Raw genomic sequence first — 20527 nt, forward strand, 5'->3', positions numbered from 1 at the left:
TGCCTAGCCTAGAGATACCTGGGCACATCTGAGGCTGAGGGTGGTAGGAGTGGGGGAGAAGGGCAGAAGCTTGACACTAGGTTGCCACATTGGGTGACAAAGGTGCTGTTGGCTGTGCCAGGGAGAGACATGGTGGGGGGAGAAATGACTCAAGAAGGGGAGGGTGGGGAAGGGCTTTTGAAGCTTGGTTCCCAAGGGGTCCAGGGGTGGCAGGGGTGCACAGTGCCCTGAGTAAGGGGGTAGGTCTCAGAAATATTTACAGGGGAAGCCTCTGAAAATGTCTGAACGTGAGATGGGCCAGACAGTGCCACCTATCCTAGCCTCTCCCAAATGGATCCAGGTCTCAGTGTGCCCCTGAGAGGCAAGCTGCCGACCATGGCAGCACCACCTGTGTACTGAGGCAGGTGGTACGATTCATCAGGACACATGAGGTTGAAAAACCCACAGTTGAACACAGGGTTTGAACCCCGGGATGCAGGATGTATACTCCTTTCTGGCCTTGTGCAAGGCCTGATCTGAGTTCTCTGATTCCTCCCACTAGGTGGGTTTGACTTTAGCACTGTACTCACCACCCCATCCTCTGCAGGTGCATTGTCCCCGACCACAAGCATCACGGGGCAGCTGAAGCACAAAAGGGAGGGAGAAAGGATATTAGGAGGCCTTCAAGGATGGGTAGGGGCTGGGGCTGGGGCTGGGGTTGGGCATGGGGAGCAGAGGCAGGGCCACTCACCGAAGGGTCTTAGCATTGGGGACTGTCCCGGGCCGGTTTATGTCCAGATCTCTGCGGCTAGACAAGGAGAGAATGAGTAGAAGAAGAGGGTGAAAGAAGTGCTCCTGGGGCTATGTGCAAACCATTGCTGAGCCTGACCCAGGGTTTCTGAACCTAGCATACTGCCATCCCCATGGCTTTGGTTTGGGGAGGGGTTAGAGACCTACAGTTTAGAGCTAGAAGAGTTCAAAGGGACCTCAAGGACTATACCTGGTGCCCCCTGAACAAGTATCCACTTCCTAAGAACACACCTAACAAGGAGGTAAAGACCTCCAGGGACAGCCAGCCAACCAATTCCCAAGGCTGTTCTCTAATTGTTAGCAAGTTTTGTCGTAAGCTAAATTCACTCTTTTTCAATTTCTACCCCTTGCTCCTGCTTCTATACTCTGGGCAGTTAACAAGTCCTATTCCCTCCCCAACACCAGCTCTTCAAATCCTTGATGATGGGCTCAAGTCCTCCCCAAAGCCTCTTCTCCAGGCTTCTAGTCATTAGCCAGTCTCTTCAACCACAGCTCACAGAATACAATCTTGAGGCCCTTGGCCAACCTGCTTGAACCCTTCCAGATAATCCCTGCTCTTATCAACATCCATCCTAAAATGCAGTGACTAGATACAATATCCCATCTGTGATTTTTGAGGGCAGAATACTATGGGCTCATCACTGCCCTAGATCACATCATGCTTGTCCTGACACAGCCAAAGAGAGTCCTAGCTTTGGGGGGCTGCTATATCACACTGTCGAGTTGTGTTGAACTTTATAGACCACCAACACTCCCATGTCTTTTCCCATACTTGTGAAGTTGATTTTTTGAACCAAAGTCTAAGACTTTGCATTTGTTCCCATTAAATTTCATCTTATGAGACTCAGCCTGCTGTTCTACCTTTTCTAGCTCTTTTTGGACCCAGACTGCTATTGATATATTCACTATCTCCCCTAGCATTTTGCCTACAACCTGCAAATTTGATAAACATACTATGTATAGTTGAGTCACTGATAGAAAATGTCAATGACTGAAGAGCCAACAGACAGATTCCTAGAGTACTCCACTGGAGATCCCTCCTCCCAAGCTGACATTGAGCCATTAAATGATGGCTACTCTTTGGGTGCTGACATTCAGCCAGTTTCAAATGCACCAAACTGTAATATTGACTAGTCTCCATCTTTCCCACCATCTTGTGGTGATAGTGACTAGTCTCCATCTCACCCGCCATCTTGCTTCCAAGTTCATCTAGCCCACCACCACCACCTCATCAAGACGGAAAGTGATTTCTCCTATGAACTGGCCCCAGCATTCTTTCCATTAAATGTCACTACTTCTTAGGGAGGTGAGACAAGGAGATGATTAGAGCTAGTCACATTTGAGATAGCTTTCAACTGAGCAACGGAAATCTCACAGGAAACTCTTCAGTACATTATCAAATTCTCAGCCCTTGGGGCCAGCATTGCTGCACCCAGCCAGGGAACACAGTCAAGCTAAAATTGGCCCCTTAGCTTAGTGTGTCTAAGTGAGGCAGAGCAGGGAAAGCCAAGTTCTAAGATAAGAAATAGGGCTAGCCCATGGCATGAATAAGGTAAGTACTTCTGACAGCTCTGTTCTGTCCTTGGATGAGACCTGAACCCGGGGAGGCTCCTGCCCTGACTCCAAAGTAGACCTGCAGGGTAGAATCTGACACATGGCCAAACTATACCCACTCCAGCTCTTTCTGAACCTGAAGAGTCAGACCTCAGTGGGGAATGGGGGTAGTGATGGATGGGGTTGAACACAGGGGTAGGGGTGTAGACAGAAACAGAGGATGGGCACGAGAATAAGGAGAGGGAAGGATGGATGGATCAGGAAGGATAAGGATAGTGGTAGGGATGGGGTAGGAAGTGAGGAAAGAGCTGAAGTTGGGAAGGGTAGTGGCTAGAAGAATCCCCACATGCAGCTTCAATCCCATTCTGATCAAACCTGTTGTACATATTCCAGAAGAGCTGAAGGTTGAACTGGTTCACTGTGCTGCTGATCTGCTGCCGGTAGCTCTGCACCAACTCCGTGTTGTTCACCAGCTCCTCCTGTCCCCCCCCCCCAAATGGACACAAGTGACTGGGGGGGACTAGAGAAGCCTGAGGCCAAGTCCTTGGCTCTAGCCTCAAGGTCCCCAAATGGGGAGTTCCAGCCCTGGCTTTCAGAGCCGTTTGTATGTGTGTGTACTATTGATGCTTATAAAACACTAGCTTATAAAAATTGTTTTTAAAGAAAAAATAAAGCTGTGGCCCTTCTCCAACTGTTGCCTGGATCTTCCTGGGTTCCTAGAAAGATGGATGACATTCAGGGATGAGAGGATCTCAGAGAAGTGAGGAGTCTTGAGAACTCTTCACACACATCCCCAGGTGTGTCCATCCTTCACCCTGCCCCCTTCCACACCCCATCCAAGCAGTAAAGAATGCCAAGTTCTCTGGAGCAGAACTCAGGCAAAGGGCTTGGCACACAGTAGGTACTTTAACAGTGTCTGCTAAATCAGATCTAGTGCTTTAAAGCTCATTCCTTGTAGATTCCCACTTGTAGGGGCTTTTGAGATTTCCCATCTAAGGATCTCACAAGCCCTCCTCCCCTCTGCCTCTGCTTCCCCAGCTTCCTTTGAGTCTCAACAAAGTCCCACCTCCTGCTCCTTAATCTTAGCACCTTCTCTTGGAGATGCTCTGAGATTCAGCTTGCATTTATTTTCTCTGTGCAGGTGCGTCTGCTGGCTGTCTTCCCTGTCAGACTAGGAACTCCTCAAGAGCAGGGACTGGACAGCTTATTTTTGGCATCCCCAGCACTTAGCAAGTGCCTGGCACACAGTAGGTACTTAATCAATGCTCACTTTCATGGCTTGACTCAGAGCACTATTTATAGCTCCTTACAGCAGAACCTTCTCTTAGGTAATTTAGTTAGGTTGGCGGGGGAGTGGGGGTTGAGGAGAGGAGGTGAAATTTGGCCTCAAATCTCAAGATCTGAGGGTAAGTCTTGGGGGTCCTGGCTCACAGTCTAGCAATACACCTGTCAGTCAAAGTGGGGCTAGGCAGTGCCATGGACAGAGTCCTGCGCCTGGAATCAGGAAGACCTGAGTTTAAATCCAGCCTCAGACCCTTACTAGCTGTGAAACTCTGGGTAAGTCACTTTGCCTCTGTATGCCTCAGTTTCCTTAATTGTAAAATGGTGATAATAAGAGCACTACCTCCCAGAGTTGTGAGGATCAAGTGAGATCCTAATTTGTCAAATGCCTGGCACATAGTAGGCACTTCATAAATGCCTGTTTCTTTTCTTTCCTTCCTTCCCTTCCCTCTGAGGATGATTGGGTGCCAGAGCAGGCCCTGTTCCCAGTGTCATGACTGAGATTTTCAGATCCCCAGGCCCCCTTAGGCCCTGGAGTTGCCCCAAATCCCTACAGATCCCTGCTCCCAGGCCCAAGGAGAGTAAATGGACATTAGACCTTTCCCTTACCTGGCTGAACAGGTGAGAAAGAACCGTGTCAGGTAAAGTACTTGTCAAGCCTGAGAGCTGAAAGTAAAGAGAGGTGGCCTTTGTGAGGAGCCAGGGGAGAGGACAAAACCTGCCTCGCCCTTCTCCCTCCTTCTCCATCATCCCATCTCCCTTTCTTACCTTGGTGGCTGCCCAGTCGATCCACCCTTTCCCATTGGGGTCAATGTTCATGAGCACCAGGCCTTCTACGAGGTCAGGGAAGATCAGCTATAGACAAGAAAGGGAGGGAGGGGGTGGTGGTGGTTAGGGGGCACCACAGGAAGGGGCAGCTCGGGGGGGATACCAACGTATGCGCAGTTCTAGTCTGTTCCCAGCCAGTGTTTACTGTGGAGGGACCACAGTCAGGAGATCCAAGCTCCCTCTTGGATCTTGCCACTGCCTGGCTGTGACTGACTTCTCCAGACCTGTTTCCCCATTCATAAAATGGGGTTAAAAGTTTTTCTCTCTCCCACTGCACTAGGGTGTCGTGAAGATGAGGTGAAATGACAGATGTGAAAAGGGCAGTGTAAACAGGAGATGTGATGAGTGGGAAGAGGAAAGTGGTGATGATGATGAGGCAGCAGAAGAGCCAGAAGCAAAGGGAGGGCGAAGTGCTGCATTGCTCTGGGAGGGGAGGACAGCCAGGAGGTTCTGCTCCCCGCCCATTCCCTCCCTCCCAAGGGCCACAGGGACTCACAGCAAACTTGGCCAGGACGTAGGCTCCAGCTCCAACCCCAATGCCAATCACGTACTTGAACCTGAGGGAGACCATGGCGGTAAATGCTCTGAAGAGACTGGGGAGTACTTCCAATATAAGCCTGGGACTAGGCTGCAGCTGGGGCCCATCTACCAGGCTCTGACGGTGAAGGCTGGAACGTCACAACCTTCCAGGTATGGCTCCAGAGAAAGGCAACCCATGCCCTCTCCCTGTGTCAGCCAGCCATTCCTGCACATCCCCACCCCCCGACCAAATACGGGGCAGCAACAAGGGACTGAGGGACTCACCCAAAGTGCTGGATCACACTGGGGACCATAGCAGCCAGTTGCTCCATCGAGGGGAACTGATATCTGGGGAACACACAGCAAGGAGTGGGCATTGATGAGGGGAGTGTAGAGGGAGCCTGGGATGCAGGGTAGGACCTGGCTAGGTAGGGTGGCCTCCCCACCCTCTCCCCACCCTCCAGGTTTCTGGTGGAGGTTGTACATTTTATACCCATTGGAAAGAGGGGGAGGGAGGGGGGAGAAGGAGGAAGGGGAGGAGGATGGTGCTCCTGGAGTCTGGCCCACTGGGAACTTTACTTTGAGGGCTTTGGGGACAGGGAATCTCATTACACTGATTTAGGGTTTCTACCCCAACCACTTTCACTAGTCTGTATAGGCAGCATATGGCAGGGAGACTGAAGGGGACTGGACCTGCTGAACTCTATCCCTCCTGGGTGCTCACTCCTTGCTTGGAGCAGGCAGACTGGGAGGTGCCACTCACACTGGAGGAGTGGGGTGGGCAGGAGGAGTACGTACCCCTGAGGAAACTGTGATGCCCCTGCCTGCTGCCCGGGGGCATCCACGTGGCACACCACAAAATGCTTGGTGATCTCCTGCATATCTTCAAAGTTGAAGAAAGCATTGAAGCAGAGCTTATCTGGAAAGAAGCAGATGAGCTCTTGGTAGTATGAAGTGGGGGGTAGGCCCGGGCCTCTAGGAGGTTGCTAAGGTTCCCTCCCTTCCCCTTCAATTCAATAAACATTTATTATGGGTCAGGCACTCTGCTAAGAGCCAGGATCATGGCTGGACTGTGGTGTGTCTTCACAGTTATCCTAGCCCAGTAGGCCTTGGCATCAGAATTTTGGCCCTGGCCTTACCTTCTTCCTTTATCCTCTCTGACTTTACCTGCCAAACTCCCCTCCCCTCCCCACCCCAACTCCTAGCCTTATACCCAGGATCATAGACTTGGGGCTAAAATGGACATTGGGGCCCAGGGCCAACCCCCTCATTATTTTTACAGATAAGGAAACTGAGGTCCAGGGCCCCATTTGTAGTAAGTGTCAGGGCTGGGATTTGAATTCAGCACCTTTGACTCTAAGAGTTAGAAGTGACCTCAGGGGGTCAGTTAGTCCAACCAAATCATCCTTGAATAATCTATATAATATACTCAACAAGTGGTCACCCAGTGTCCCCCAGAAGACCTCAAGTGGAGTTCCTCCCAAGGCAGCCAATGCCACTCTTGGACAGGGCAGACTGTGGCTTCGTGATGGGGGAAGAGGTGTTCTGCTGCCTCTCCTCCTCACTCCTGGTCCCTCTCAGCTTTCTCTCGTCTCCTTTAATTGTTCCCTGCACTTCCTTACTCCCTGTAAATACTGCCCCCTCCTCAGGCTTTAACCTCAGAATAATTCTATGCTGGTTTAACCTTCGAATGCAAGGAAATGAATAAAAATAACAAGGATGACCAGTATTATATGTTGTTGTTCAGTTGTTTCAGTGTGACTGTGACTCCATTAGGGGTTTTCTTGGCAGAGATACTGGAGTGCTTTGTTATTTCCTTTTCCAGCTCACTTTACAGATGAGGAAACTGAGGCAAACAAAGTTAAAGTGACTTGCCCAGGGACACATAGCTAGTAAGTGTCTGAGGCTAGATTTGAACTCAGATCTCTCTAAAGTCCAGCATTATCCACTGAACCACCTTGCTGCCTCAGCGAGAAGCCCGACTCCTTTACCAAGGATACCAGTGGCAAGAAGCAGGACCCAGGAATGTCCAAAGTTGGGGAAGAGCACTCAGTGTGAATTGGGGGATGGGGGAAAGGGAGATGATGGGTTATTGAAGGATCTTAGAAGATGATGAAGAAAGAATGGGGTGACTGGTAGGGAAAACACCTCGGGGAGAATGAGGAGATGGCTCAGGAATTGTGAGTTGATCTTCAATAAAGTTACCTTATTAACAAAGAATTCATTTGGAAGATTTGTATTAACTGATGCCAAGACAAGAGGCCTCCCCCTGCCCCCATGGTGAAAGTCTTGAAACTTCAAAAGGGCACTTTTTAATAGGGGTGGGGGTGGGGTGGGGAGAAGTCTTATGTAGGTCCAAGTCAGCCCAGGGAAGGTGGGAGGTGAGAGGTCCCTTCAACTCTGAGATTCTGGGAGTATTTTGATGAAAAGGCAGCGTTGTGGAGAGAGCACTGTGGAGCTGGAGCCACCAAGACAGCTGGGTTCAAATTCTACTTTTAGCACTAGCTATGAGGCTATGGACCAGTCTCACCTCAGTTCCTTCAATGGGGATAAGAATCCCTGTAGTACCTTGCCTCGTAGGCATGATATAATGCTTAAATGAGGTCATGGGTAAAAAGTGCTTTGCAAACCTGAAAGCACTGTATACATGTCAGGGATTAGAATAAGTTTTAATTAATCTTTGGGAAACAAAAGGAGCTCAGTGTGCTTCAGAATATAATATATTCAAGCTCAACCACCAACTTCCAGAGTTGTTACAAAGGTGAAAGGAACACTGTAGATGTCTCTTCCTGGTTTTATTTCCCTTTTGTGCTTCCCTGACCTAGCATTGAACGAACTGCAACCAATTAAAAAACTGGGAAAGAACTCTCAGATCATCTGGCCTAAACTCATTTTGCAGATAAGTAAACTGAGACCCAGGAGAGAGATGAAAGTGAATCAAAGCCAGAGACTTTTTCTGTAGGGTCAGAAGACAGGTTCTGCTTACGGTTGAGCCCCACATCATGGTAGGTGAGGATGGCAGGGCGGTTTCCCTTAGGAGAGCCCCGGATCACCACGTGGAGAAGGCCATATGGGGTCTCTATATCATGTTCCTAGAAAATGAAGAGATAGTTACAATTCATCTGTGCATCACATTGTACTCGAGCAACTAACCCTAACCCTGTTCCGCAAGCCTTTATATTTTTTCTAAACTTAATGTCTTAAAATTAGGTGAGTAAGTAACTATCAACCCAAACCAACTTCCCAATGAACAAATTTTAAAATTTAAAAACATTTACTTACATATAATATTTATATCTATACATATATGTATGTGTGTGTGTGTACCCCATTCTTTATAATCATACACAGACACAGATCTTTGCTGCTGTTAATTTTGCTTTCAATGCTATCCTCAGGGAGTCATCCCTGGGAAGAAAGGGCATGAATGGCTCCCTAGCTCTCCCTGCACAATGCCAGATTGTTTTCGAATTTGCACCAGTCTGCATCCCTGTTGGCAATGCGTGTGTCTTCATAGCTGGCACTGAACCTTAGAATTTTAAACCGAATTCAACAGTTCAGTGGGCAAAGGGTGGAATCTCAGAGTTGTTGGTATTTCCTATTTCTCCGATGATCAGCATTTTTTAAAGTAGTTACTGATGATTTGTGCTTCTTTTTTCAAGAACTGCCTGCTCATAACTTTTGACCCCTCAATCTACTGGGGAATAGATCTGACTCTTATAAATCTGTACCAGTTCCTTATAACCACAGATTTTAAAATTTCATCAGAAATAGTTATGGAAAACCTTTTTCTTCCCAATCCTTTTCTCTCCTTTTTATGCTGGGTGCATTGTTTTTGGTTGCATAAAACGGCTGAGGCAGTGAGATGATCCAGCCTGGCCTGAAATCAAGAAGACCAGTTCAAATCCAGCCTCAGACACTTATTAGCTGTGTGCTCCTGGGCAAGTCACTTAATCTTTGTTTGCCTCAGTTTCCCAGTTGAAAAATGGGGATAATAATGGCACCCAATTCCCAAGGTTGTTGTGAGGATCAAGTGAGATAATATTTGTACAAGTGCTCAGCAAATAATAGGTGCTGGATAAATACTTATTCCCTTCCCTATTAAAAAAAATCAATCAAATCCACCTACTTTACTCATCTACAATTCCCTGTCCCAACTAGAGGTGTAAGCTTGGCCACCATTGAGTAGAAACAGGAAAAGCCTTCTGTTCCAGACCACAGCTTGCAGTCATGGAAGAAAACACTGTCTGCCTGGCCGTGAATTGGAACACTAGGCGAAGTTTTCCATTTCTCATCCAAATCGTGTCAAACCCTGTTGTAGCAGCAGCCTTTGGGGACCCAGAAGGCAAATGAGCCATAAACTCAGGGAAGCCAGCCAGACCAGGACTGTTCCAGGAGGAGCAAAACTCAAGGAGAGCAGAGATTGTATTTGGAAGGAAAAGACCCTCTTCCCTTGGTTGTGATTTCATTAATGGCGGGATCATTTCTTCCTCCCTTGTTCCCTTGCCTGTCCTGGGGAGTCTTCATGCTTCATTTCCTCTCCACTCCTTTCTTTCCATTCTCACCGTCACCCTTATAATTCAAGACCTCCTCAGCCATCCCCTATGGGACCAGCTTCCTAACTGGCTTCCTTAATTTTTGTCTCTTGCCCTCCAGTCTGTCCCCGCCCAGGCGTTGGGCTGGTCTTCCCGAAGTTTTACTCACATCAAACTAATTCCCTGCTCAAAAATCTTCACCGTCTCTTAAATGCCTAACAAATAAAGGCCAGATGTCTTAGACCAAGAGTTTGGACCTGAGGACTGTGAGCTTGGTTTAAAAAAAATGTTTTGATAAGTGTGTCTCAATACAATTGGCTTCCTTTATAATCCCATGTATTGGATTCTGTGCATTTAAAAGATGATTCTGAGAAAGGGTCCCTGGGCTTTGCCAGACTGACTGCCCAACGGAGTCCATGGCCCAAACAGGGGGAAGACCCCCTGTATTTATACTGATATTCAACACTGTCCACAATGATTCTGATCTAACTTTCTCTCCTCATCCCCTCACTATCTCCTTTCACACATCTATATTCCAACCAAATGGGACTACTCATAATTTCTTCTAACTGGTCCCATGCTGGGTGGCCCCTGTACAGATCCCTATGCCTAGAATGTGCCCCCTCCCCTATATCTGATTGTCATTGTATTTTTCAAGGTTCGATTCCAGGAGCCAGCTCCTCCAGGAAGGTTTCTCCCCCTCACTGCCATTTGTAAACATTTGTTAAACTTCTTTCATGGTCCCTCCTTCCAGGTGTGGGAGCTCCCTCCATCAACGTTTCCAGACCCAGACCCCGGATCGATCCGTGTCAACAACGGCTGCAGCATGGACCGTGGCCATGGTCCCAGCTTGGGCAGTGACGTCAATGACAGCACGCCAGGCTGCAGCTGCCGCACCAGGGTACCCGAGCAGAAAACAGGCTGGAACGTCTTCCCCTGGGGCCGAGATGACACCCAAGGAAGGGCTCAGCCCCCTCCTGGCCCCACAGGGAATCGTCAATGAGGCCGCAGCCTGAGTCACAGCGGCCTGCATCCTTCCCACCTCCTGCCTGCTCCTTGGCCTGCAGGGTCTGGGGGTTCAGGCATTAGAATCATCCAGCCCAGCATTCTACAGACAATGGAGCTACAACCCAGAGAGGGCCAGACCTTGCCCCAGGCCACACAGCCAGATCTTCCATCTCCACATACAGGGTTCTCTCCACTGTGTCATGTTCCTTATTCCATAGAAGAGAGTACCAGAGCCAGGGGTCCAGGTTGCCATGCTCTGAGCCAGTGGGGAGGAGGCCAAAGGGAGGACCTCCAGGCCTGGGGTTTGGGGTGGCAGGGCAAGGACTGGATGCCTTGGGCACAAGGCTGGGCAGGACTAAGTGGCTTGTTGCTCCTTTGCCCTGGAGGCCTTTCTGATTCACAAACCAAGGCTGTTCTAAGATGCTATTGGGGGTCCCAACCTTTTAGAGAACAAGCTCCTAGGAACAAGGGTCCCAGGCTACAGCAGGGGAGGACCTGGTGGGATTTAATGAAGAGGGAGTTTTGCATTCCCATTCCCAACTCCATTCATGGGGCAATGCTAAGAGGGCACATTTCTGTGGGGCTCAAAGGTTTCCAAAGTACTTCCCCCAAACACTCTGTCTGAAGGGGAATACGGAGGCCATGTGTTCCAAATACCTCCTTTTAGATGAGGAAGCCTAGGCTCAGAAAAGGGCAGGTGACTTCCAAAGTCATATTGCTCCCATGGGGCAGAATCAGGGCTTAAACCCAGACCCTCCAATTTGGAATCATGGGCACCAATGATTTGTGGGAGGATTGGATGAGGCTGCATTTGCAAGGGGTTTTGTGAACCTTCCTGGAGACATGGGAGAGGAATCAAGGAGGCCGGATCCTGCCTAGGGTCATCCATTGTGTCCTCAGCTCCCTCTGTCCTATCCATCTCCATCTTTTTTCCCTGGCCCTGCTGCCTCCGTAGCTTCTGCTTTCTCATCCTCCTCCCCAGGTTCTTCCAAAGACCTTACCCCTGCCTCTAGCCTCTTAGCTAGTCCAGTCACTTTAGTTCTTTTCACTCTTTCAAGTGTCTCTTGATAGCGACTGGTTCTTTAGTGCTAACCTCTTCCCCAGGGCATCCTGTCTAGACTGCCTCCATGGAGTTGCCTGAAGTTGGAACACTATTGTTCCCATGAGGGAGCAGGGCATGCATCAGGGCACTACGGAGCCTCATGAAGGCTGGCCCCATTTAGCCAAAAGTCCCTCTCAGTGACCTTGGCTGGCTATGCCATGTTCTTGCTTTGCCCCAAGTACTTCCTGCCTCCTCTTCCCTTCCCAAGAGGCAGTACAGGATGGGGTCCTAGAGTTCTTCTGACTCAGAACTGAAGGACTGAATCTCAGAGTTAGAAGATCCACCATTTTGTACATGTTGTCCCTCAGGTCTCAGAGCACTGGGGACTCACCTCTGTCCTCCCACAGACACCGTAGTCCCATCCAGGCCACAGCCCTGAGGAGAGCAGGGGCAGAAGTCACTGTCTTATCCAGTGACCAGGATGAGGACTCTGGGCTCTCCCTAGCCTCTCCTCTTCACACAAGCCCCTCATCTCTGACATTTGGTTTAGAGTATACCCTTGAAATTGAATGGAGAAAACATTTCTTTATTCGACACAACTGTTCTCCTTTGTAATCCTTTATGCCTTGAAGAATGTGGTTCTTAGAAAGGGTCCCTGGGCTTCATCAGAGTGTCAACATGACCCAAAGTTAAGAGCCCCTAGATGAGAGGAAGAAAGAAGAAAGTGGAGTGGAACATGGCAACCTGGAATAGGGGAAAGCCCTGAGTACAAATCTCACCCTGCTTTTAGGTGTGTGGCTCATTTATCCAAGGAAGGGTTTAGGCCAATGACCTCTGAGGTCCACATCTAGGCTCCTGTGATGACTCTACTGGGCTCACTCATTCTGATCACAGAATCTCAGAGCCAGAGGGAGCTTCTGGCTATTCTATCCAGTCACCTTGTACTTGCCTGGGAGCTCCCTCAGACCCTCCCTGACAAGTGGTCAGATGGACTTGCCTCAGAGGCCGGCACCTCGGCTCCTTGGCTTCCACCTGCCCACTGCCCTGGATGCTCAGGGGCAGAGAGCTCTCTCTTTGCTAGGAGTGGGACTCGCTCAGCCTCAGCAGCAACGGACAAATGGAAACAATTGAGCCCTGCCCCAGCAGCTGCCCACACAGGCTGGGGCCAGCTGGGGCGTTCCCATTGGCTCCTGGTGATGTCAGAGCCCTGCCTCAGTCCCCAGTGACAGCCTGTCCTCCTCCTGGCGGGTAAATGATTCTGCTGTGTTCCTTAGGCACTGTAACTCTGGTGGGCGTGACATCTTCTCCCCCAGGCTCTTTGACAGCCCCTGCCAGGCTCTGGAATTCCCGTCTAGAGTCTGGGGGAGGAGGATGGGGGGCTAAGGTCCCTCCCCTTGCCTTCCTAACTGACCCAATCTCTCCTCTCCTCTCCTCTGGCTCTTGACCTTGAGATGTGTCCTAGCCTCCCGAGCTCCGTCAGTGAGTCCACCCCTCTCTGAGCCAGCATACTAGAGGACAGACACATTGTGTACTCTTTACATCCCCAAGGGATGAGAAAGTGAGGGAAGGAGAAGCTTGTGGTTTATCCAGCCAGGCCAACCAGGCCAACCAAGCCTAAGGGGGCAGATGGAAGGAGAGGTGAGGTCAGATCTATTGCCATGAATAATTCAAGCCAACTCCACCCAGCTGCAGGCAGGGAGGGAACATCTCTGCGGCTGGCACAGATATCTGTCCCTTGAGACATCCAAGGCCTTCCCGACAGGCTGCAAAGCAATGATGAAGCTGGGCAGGGAGTGGTAGAAGCCCTCTACCCAAAAGACAGCCACAGAGGCAGTATGGGGAAGGGGCACAAATACCCCCACCCCATGATGTACCCACAGCCAGGTCTAGTGCAAGCCAGCCCATGAGGTTCCAGTCTTTCCACCCTGGGCTGAGGTGTTCTATGTCCTTCTCTGCCCTTGTCCTTTGGGTACTTACTGACAAAAGGGGATATACCTGGTTCTGCTTTCTGCAGTCCCCACTGCACCACCCTCTGCCTCATATACCCACCAATCCCTCTGGTCCCAAGACCCCAAGTCCTGAAGAGGGGGCAGAGAGCCCTTGCTCTTGGCCAGAGGACAAGGGTGGTGGTGGAGACCTAGCCTGGTGGCCTTTATGCACACACACACACACACACACACACACACACACACACACACACACACACGCACGCACACACACAGCTGTTTTCCACGTCCCCTTACAGGGAAACATCGGCCACAATTTGCCAGTCATCTACCCTGGGATGTCAGGAAGCCAGCAGGCAGACTGCCTGACAGAAAGCCCCACTGCCCATGCCAGTGCTCCAATGCCCTCTGGTTTCACCTCCAGACAATGCCCACGGATGGGTAGATGCACCCCCCTCCCCCCCCGACTCCTCTACAGCAGCAGGAGCAAAACAGTTCCACTGCAGTGTCTGCAGTTCCTGCTTGGGGGGTTGGGGGAGCAGAGTAACATGCAAAGAGAATCTCCCCTTCCCCCACTGCCCCCAAAACACACACACATCTGCACCATTTATTCAGTGCCTTGTGATCTGAGAGACAAATTACATATAGCTGCAGAGACAAACATGGGCAGATTTCTGTTTCTTGTATATCCCCCTCTCACACAAACACACACACACACAGATGGAGGTTTTCTCTGGGGATGCTTCCTCCACCCTCACCCCCTTTCCAACTCTGTTCCCCTGGGATTGATCATAACAAGCATCTTGCCCTCCCACCCTCTGCCGTGGTTGCTTGGCATGTCTCTGGCTCTGCCTGCTCTGCTGATTGGGTAGAGAATGGCTGGTCCATCCCTGAGACCCCAGTAAACTGCCCTGGGCAATAGGAACCCAGCTGACTGGCTGCTGGTCATACCAGTCCCCCGCCCCCCCATATCACCCCCATCCCCAGTCTCCTCGGGGTTTGCTCCACTTTGGGGGGGCGGCCCATGTACCTACCCCGTCCCAACACTCCGGCATCTTGCAGAGTCTGCGCTGGGGCCGTCCCTCAGGAGGACTGAGGTGATGCTGAAAGCCTTAGTCACCGGTGGCCCCAGCAGGAGTGCCCGGCTCACACTGCGGTGCGCGCCGTCCTCTCTGCGTGTGATTTATACACCAGCTCCAGCCCCTGACTTAGGCCCTCCCCCTTCTCGCCTGGCAGAGATGGGGGGATGCAGGCAGTTGTGGAGATGGAAGCCCGGAGCTCCTTGATTGGCTGGTGAGGGAATTATTCACACTCCCATTGGCTCAAACCATCCTCTTTCTCCCTGGTCTTTCCCCCCACCCATAATCATTACTGATGTTTTCTTCCTCCTCCATCCTTCTTCCTCCCACAACACATATGAAACAACTCAGTCATCCCCAGGGGCATTCACACAGATGGAAATACATGTGCTCGCTGCTTCTCTGTTCACCAGAACACATACTGAATACACACATATCACACACAGAAAGCAGTGCATGCAAGCCAGGGCACCTCAAGGAGCGCTGCCCCTGGAGCAGCAGAGGAGACCCACTCTGTATCTGGGTCCTTGACATGACATACAAAGTCCATTCAGACCAAGGCTACTTTCCCTGCTACCTCCCTACCATGCCCAAGGCAGCCTCAGAGCCGGCCAGCCTCTGCCTTCCCAGGCACTGGAACATCTGCAGACCCAAAGAGATGGCCGTTCCTGCATCAGAAAGGCCACCCTGGAATCACTAGGGCTTAATGTTCACTAAGTGCAGACTACATAGGAAGAACTCTGTGATAAACTGAGGGCACAAAGAGATGAGATCAGATACAGGCCCTGCCCATAAGGGGCCTCCATGGGAGGAGGGAGAAGATCTGTGCAGCAGTGATGATGAGACAGATCATCAGAGAGGGTCAGAGAGGCATTAAGATGGGGAGAGCCAAGAAGGCTTTCTGGAAAAAGAGGGCCTGGAAAGAAAGGGGGGATTTCAAGGTATTAAAATTCTCGCTGAGCTTGATCTTGGAGTGAGTTCAGGGAACACAGAAAGGTCAGCCACACCTGTATCTCTGGCTCCCATTTGGGTGAGGTCAGGATCAGGAGTTTTCCCAAATTTATTAGAAATGGGAAGAGAGATGAGGTGGAGAAAGACGTTCTAAGGGCCATGGTCTGGGCATGGCTGGTATGGCCATAACTGATGCTCTCAGCTTCCCCCTTGCCCCCCACTGGCTCCGGGCCTGAGCATTCCTGGCATTCCAAATGAAAGGTTTTCAGGACTGAGACAACTGGTCACCTGCAAACCTCCCTCTGTCCTAGTTCTGGCACAAAGTGGGTGAAGGAGGCCCAGGTTCAAGAAGGATTTGCCAATTCTAAGAAAGGGGCAGGAGAAAAAACCACCACCTTTCTCCTTTGGCCTTCTTGAAAAATCATGAAGGCGAAACCTAGAATCAGAGGGAAGAACTTTCAACTAGAACAGGGTGACCCCCTGAGGGCTCAAAGGAGGAAGGGGGAAGATCAAGAAAGGCTTCTTGGAAGAGGGGGCCTTGAAGAAGAGGACTGATTTCAAGGGGAAGGATGTGGACTCCATCCTCAGTCACTCATTACCTGTGTGACTTTGGGCCTTAGTTTCCTCATCTATAAAATGGGGGGAAAGGGTTAGATTAGATGGCCTCTGAGGTCCATTCCAGTTTTAAGACCCCTGAGTTCATTTTCCAGTTAACTGGACTTTTCCTGGGTAGGCAGCAAGCCTGGGATCCCGTCTTACAATGTGGCTGTAAGAATTGAGCAAATCATTCCTATTTTCTGTGCCTCAGTTTCCTTCCTTGATCTAGTGACACTGTACATAATTATTCCCATAATGCCTCCCTATTACAACATGAGGTTGCTACAGGGTAGAGATCGTTCTTTTTCCTTTATATTTCCAGGCTTTAGAATGGTGCCTGACACATAGTAGGCACTTAAGAGATGTTTCTTGACTTGTAAAATAAGGGGGTTAGACAAGATATGGGGTTCTTTTCCTGGAGGCAATGAGCTTCTTTTTTTTTATTTAAAAAAAAGCATTTTGATAATATAATTCAATAGAATTGGATTCCTTTGCAGTCCCCTGTATTTTACTTTATGCATTTGAAAGTGGGATTCTGAGCAGAAGCCCATGAACTTCACCAGTCAAAGGGTTCATGACCCAGACAAGGTGAAGGATGCATGGATCCGAGATCTCTGGGGAGCTTTCCCCTCTGCCATTCAGGGAATCTGGGATGGGTGGCGCGGCCAATCTCTTTTCTCTTCTATCAGGCAGCCCAAGGGTCTGGGAGTGGGGTGGGGTGAGAAGCCCTGATCTGCTAATTGCTAAGAGCATTAAGGAAGATTCCTAGATGCCCAAGGTGAGGCTGAGAGGGTGTCAAGACCCGAGGGGGATTCACTACGTGCAGAGGAGAGAGGGAAGGGACGAGGAGAGGGGCGGAGAGGCGGGATGTGAAGGAGGGAGGAGAGAAGGGAAGAGACCCAGCCCCAGTCAGGGCTCCTCCCTGGAGAGGGCCCTCCACCGGACTGCTCTGCAGCCTTGGCTCCCAGGTTCTCAGTTGTCCTTTCTCCAGGAGTGCCCCACCTCCCCTCCTGGTCTGCAGACAAGCTCCGGGAGCCATCTGCCCAGTGCGTCTGCTGACGTCTGGACAGCTCCTCTGGTACTGAATGCAGATCTCCCCGGCTTGTGGCCAGAGGCCAGAACGCGGGTCAGAGGCGCTGTGGGCTCCCGGTTCCATGTCAGAAGGGCATATGGGTGGAGGTCAGAGGCTCATCTTTGGGGAGAATCCAGACCCCTTCCCGTCTTCCGCTTTTAGGCACACAGGCCAGGTGAAAGGAAGGACTGCAGGGCTCACTTCCTTCCTCCCTTGTCTTCTCCTCCCCCTGCTCCTTCTGGTCCTGAAGGGATCAGGGATCTGAGAGGTCCGGGTTTCCCCAAAGCCCAGCCTGGCACCCATGCCCACCTGCCCAACACTAAAGAAAACTCTGCAATGCCTGCCTCACCCTCCAACCTAGATTTGAGGCTGCTTCTATGCCCCTGCCTGCAAGGACACGCTCCCCAGGACCAAGACTGGAAATGCAGTGAAGCAGAAAGAAAACAGTTTGAGCTCAGGAGAGACCCAGGTTCGGACCCTAGCTCTGACACTGGCGGTGGGCCCCTAGGCAAGTCACTTTCCCACTTTAGGCCTCAGATTGCCCACTTGTAAGATGGGCACACTACAAGAAAATCTAAATTGCCTCACAGGGTCCTGGAAACAGAGGCTGTTGCTATTTAGCACCTGATGCTGGGGAGCCAGATCAGCCTGAATTATAGATGTTGGACCTACCTGCCTGAGCTGCAAAAATGTCCTCATCCACTCATCCAGGGCAACTACGGGGGTTCCAGAATGGAGGGAGCTTTTAAAAATCGAGCCCCGCACAAACACTAAGCTGCAGGTGGTTGTAACAACCAGGATTGCCTTGGTGTAGACCATGACAAAAGGTTCATGGTGGGCATCCCCTTCAGTCAGGGAAGGGAAAGGAGCAGGCAGTTATTAAACACCAACTACGTGCCAGGCACTGTGATAACATACAAATAACATCTGATCTCCACAACAACCCTGGGAGGTGGGGGTGAATATGATCTCTATTTTACAATTGTGGAAACTGAGGCAGACAGATGAAGCGATTTGCCCAGGGTCCCACAGCTAGGAAGGATCTGATGTTGGTTTTGATCCTTCCTCCTTGACTCTGACTGTAGATTTGGTTCTCACTCAGGTGGCTGCTTCCTTTGGGGTCATAGTAGGATTGTGAATCAGAAATCTGAAGAGCCAACTGGAAAGCAAATCATCTGGGAAGGCTCTGATTCAGAGCCTGAGGACCTGAGTTTGAATCTTGCCTGGGCATCTTACCATCTGCAAGACATTGGGCAGATTCTGTCCCTATTCTGAGCCTCAGCCACTTCTTCTGGAAGATAAATGGGTTTGATTGGACAACCTTTAAGCTTCCTGACAGCACCACGTCCCTCAGGGCTGAGGAGTGACATCGTGGGTGTCATCATGTGCACGTGAGAGTGTACCCCCCCCCCCCCACAGAACACTCTCACCCTTTATTCTGCATGCTGCTTCTCTAAACACTCATGACCATGGAACCAGGGAGATAAATATTGCCCTTCCATTTCTTGCCCCTTCCTTGCCACCGCCAAATACAGGTAAGATCTTCTAGGTCTTAGCTTAAGTGGCACAGCAGATAGAAAGCTAGACGTGGAGTCAGGAAGACCTGAGATTGAATCCACTCTCAGATACTTACTAGCTGTGTGACCCTGGGTCAGTCACTCCAGACTCAATTTCCTCATCTGTAAAGTAGGGATAATAATAGCACCTCTCTCTTAAGACTGGATTAGCTTAACTCATCATATTCATCTGGGACCAAGGTGACCATTGTCAGGGCACAGAGTCGGCCTTCCCTCTGTGGATACTCTCTACTCCATCCTGACTACATCTTGTTTATACAGAACTGTTGGCTCGTTGTCTCCCCCATGAAACTGTCAGTCCTTTGAAGACAGGATCTGTCTTTTCCCTTTGTATCCTTGGTGCTTAGTACAGTACCTGGTATGCAGTAGGTCCTTCATAAATGTGTGATGACTGGTTGACCATAGGGTGGCCCCTGGACATGAGTACTTCTCTGAGAAAGTTTAAGCATGGCCCCTGTGCTCTCATTTCCAGGTTAATTTCCTTAATAAACTTCTTCCAGTCCCCAGATTCTCCCAACTGATGCGGTTTTTGATTTTTAGGTGTAGATGTTTGATTGATGCTAAAATTTTAATGCTCATCCAACTCCTGTGTCAAAACCCTGACTTTTGGGTTGGCGGGTCAGGCTCAGACACATCTACACTCCAGGATTGGAAGGGAGTTTAGAGATTGTTTAATCTGGTCCCCTCGAGCTGGAAGAGCTGGGAGGGACCTTAGAGATCATGTTCATCGAGGTATTATTCTTTGGACTCTCCATGACCCCATTTGGGGTTTTCTTGGCAAAGATGCTGGAGTGGTCTGCCATGTCCTTCTCCAGTTAATTTTACAGATGAGAAGAGTGAGGCAAATAGGATTGAGTGATTTTCCCAGGGTCACACAGCTAGTCTCTGAGGTCAGATTTGAATTTAGGTTTTCCTGATTCCAGGCTCTATCCACTGCGCCACCCAGCTGCCTCTTCACTGGGGAACAGATGAGGAAACAGAGGCTCAGATTCATCCACTTGTGGCACCTTTTCCCATTGAATCGTCCTATCCTCATTTAAAAGACAAAGAAACAGAGGGCCAGGTCCCCCTGGAGATCCTCCTCTCTGGGCCAGAGGTCCTCAGTCTCGAGGAGGCTGGGGTCAGCTACAGTGGGGAGGCTGAGCCGCTATGTTATCTGGGACTCAAGGCCTCAGTGGTGGTGGAAGGAGCCCATGGTTGCTAAATCTTTCCTGGGGAAGGTAAAGGGCTGGCCTAACTCAACCCCTTCTATACCAACTCCCTCCCCTCCCCCCCAGGTTGTGGCCACCCACACACTCTGCTTTGGTTTCCCCTTTTCTGGGGTGAACTATGGTGATGGGCCAAAGGCACTCAAGAGCCCAGAGGGCAGAATGGATTAATTGCTGAGTCATCATTTTCTACCTCTGACCAGGAGTTACTAGGACAAAGCCCAGTCTCTGTGCAAGCTCCCAGTCACAGATGCAGAAGACTCAGAATCAGTCCAGCCTGGCTTGATGTCACTGGGTGGAGCTGAGAAGCCACTCAGTTGACATCACTGTGATGGTATGCTCACATGACTCACCTTGCCAGAGCTCACGAGTCCCCTGGGCCCCTCTGGCTGCAAGGTCTCCAACAAGTTAGAGCTCTCTGGATCACTTGTGCTTGTCTTGGGGAGTCCCATAGGGCTGCTAACTCCTACCTTCTTCTGATACTGCCCCAGGCCTGCGCCCTTGGATCCCAGATGCTAGAACAGGCCACAAGAGGAGGTCT

The 20527-nt window shown here is 50.4% G+C and overlaps 1 protein-coding gene across 13 annotated transcripts in view; it reads right to left on the reverse strand.

The window, feature by feature from the left end:
- Window positions 1–20527, reverse strand: part of NDRG4 (NDRG family member 4) — a 123728-nt gene that overhangs the window by 8374 nt on the left and 94827 nt on the right. For 11 of the 13 annotated variants that reach the window (XM_072636646.1, XM_072636648.1, XM_072636645.1 and 8 more), the window contains exons 4-12: window positions 7958–8063; window positions 5770–5890; window positions 5257–5319; window positions 4949–5009; window positions 4393–4479; window positions 4234–4290; window positions 2719–2822; window positions 731–787; window positions 570–621 (exon numbers count right to left, since the gene is read on the reverse strand). In XM_072636646.1, coding sequence (XP_072492747.1) covers window positions 570–621; window positions 731–787; window positions 2719–2822; window positions 4234–4290; window positions 4393–4479; window positions 4949–5009; window positions 5257–5319; window positions 5770–5890; window positions 7958–8063 — 708 coding nt within the window. Of the gene's footprint in view, window positions 1–569; window positions 622–730; window positions 788–2718; window positions 2823–4233; window positions 4291–4392; window positions 4480–4948; window positions 5010–5256; window positions 5320–5769; window positions 5891–7957; window positions 8064–14536; window positions 14718–20527 lie in introns of those variants that run through there. The other 2 variants (XM_072636650.1, XM_072636649.1) reach the window with 1 other exon arrangement.

Source organism: Notamacropus eugenii, chromosome 1, assembly GCF_028372415.1.
Source record: "Notamacropus eugenii isolate mMacEug1 chromosome 1, mMacEug1.pri_v2, whole genome shotgun sequence".
Taxonomy (NCBI): domain Eukaryota; kingdom Metazoa; phylum Chordata; class Mammalia; order Diprotodontia; family Macropodidae; genus Notamacropus; species Notamacropus eugenii.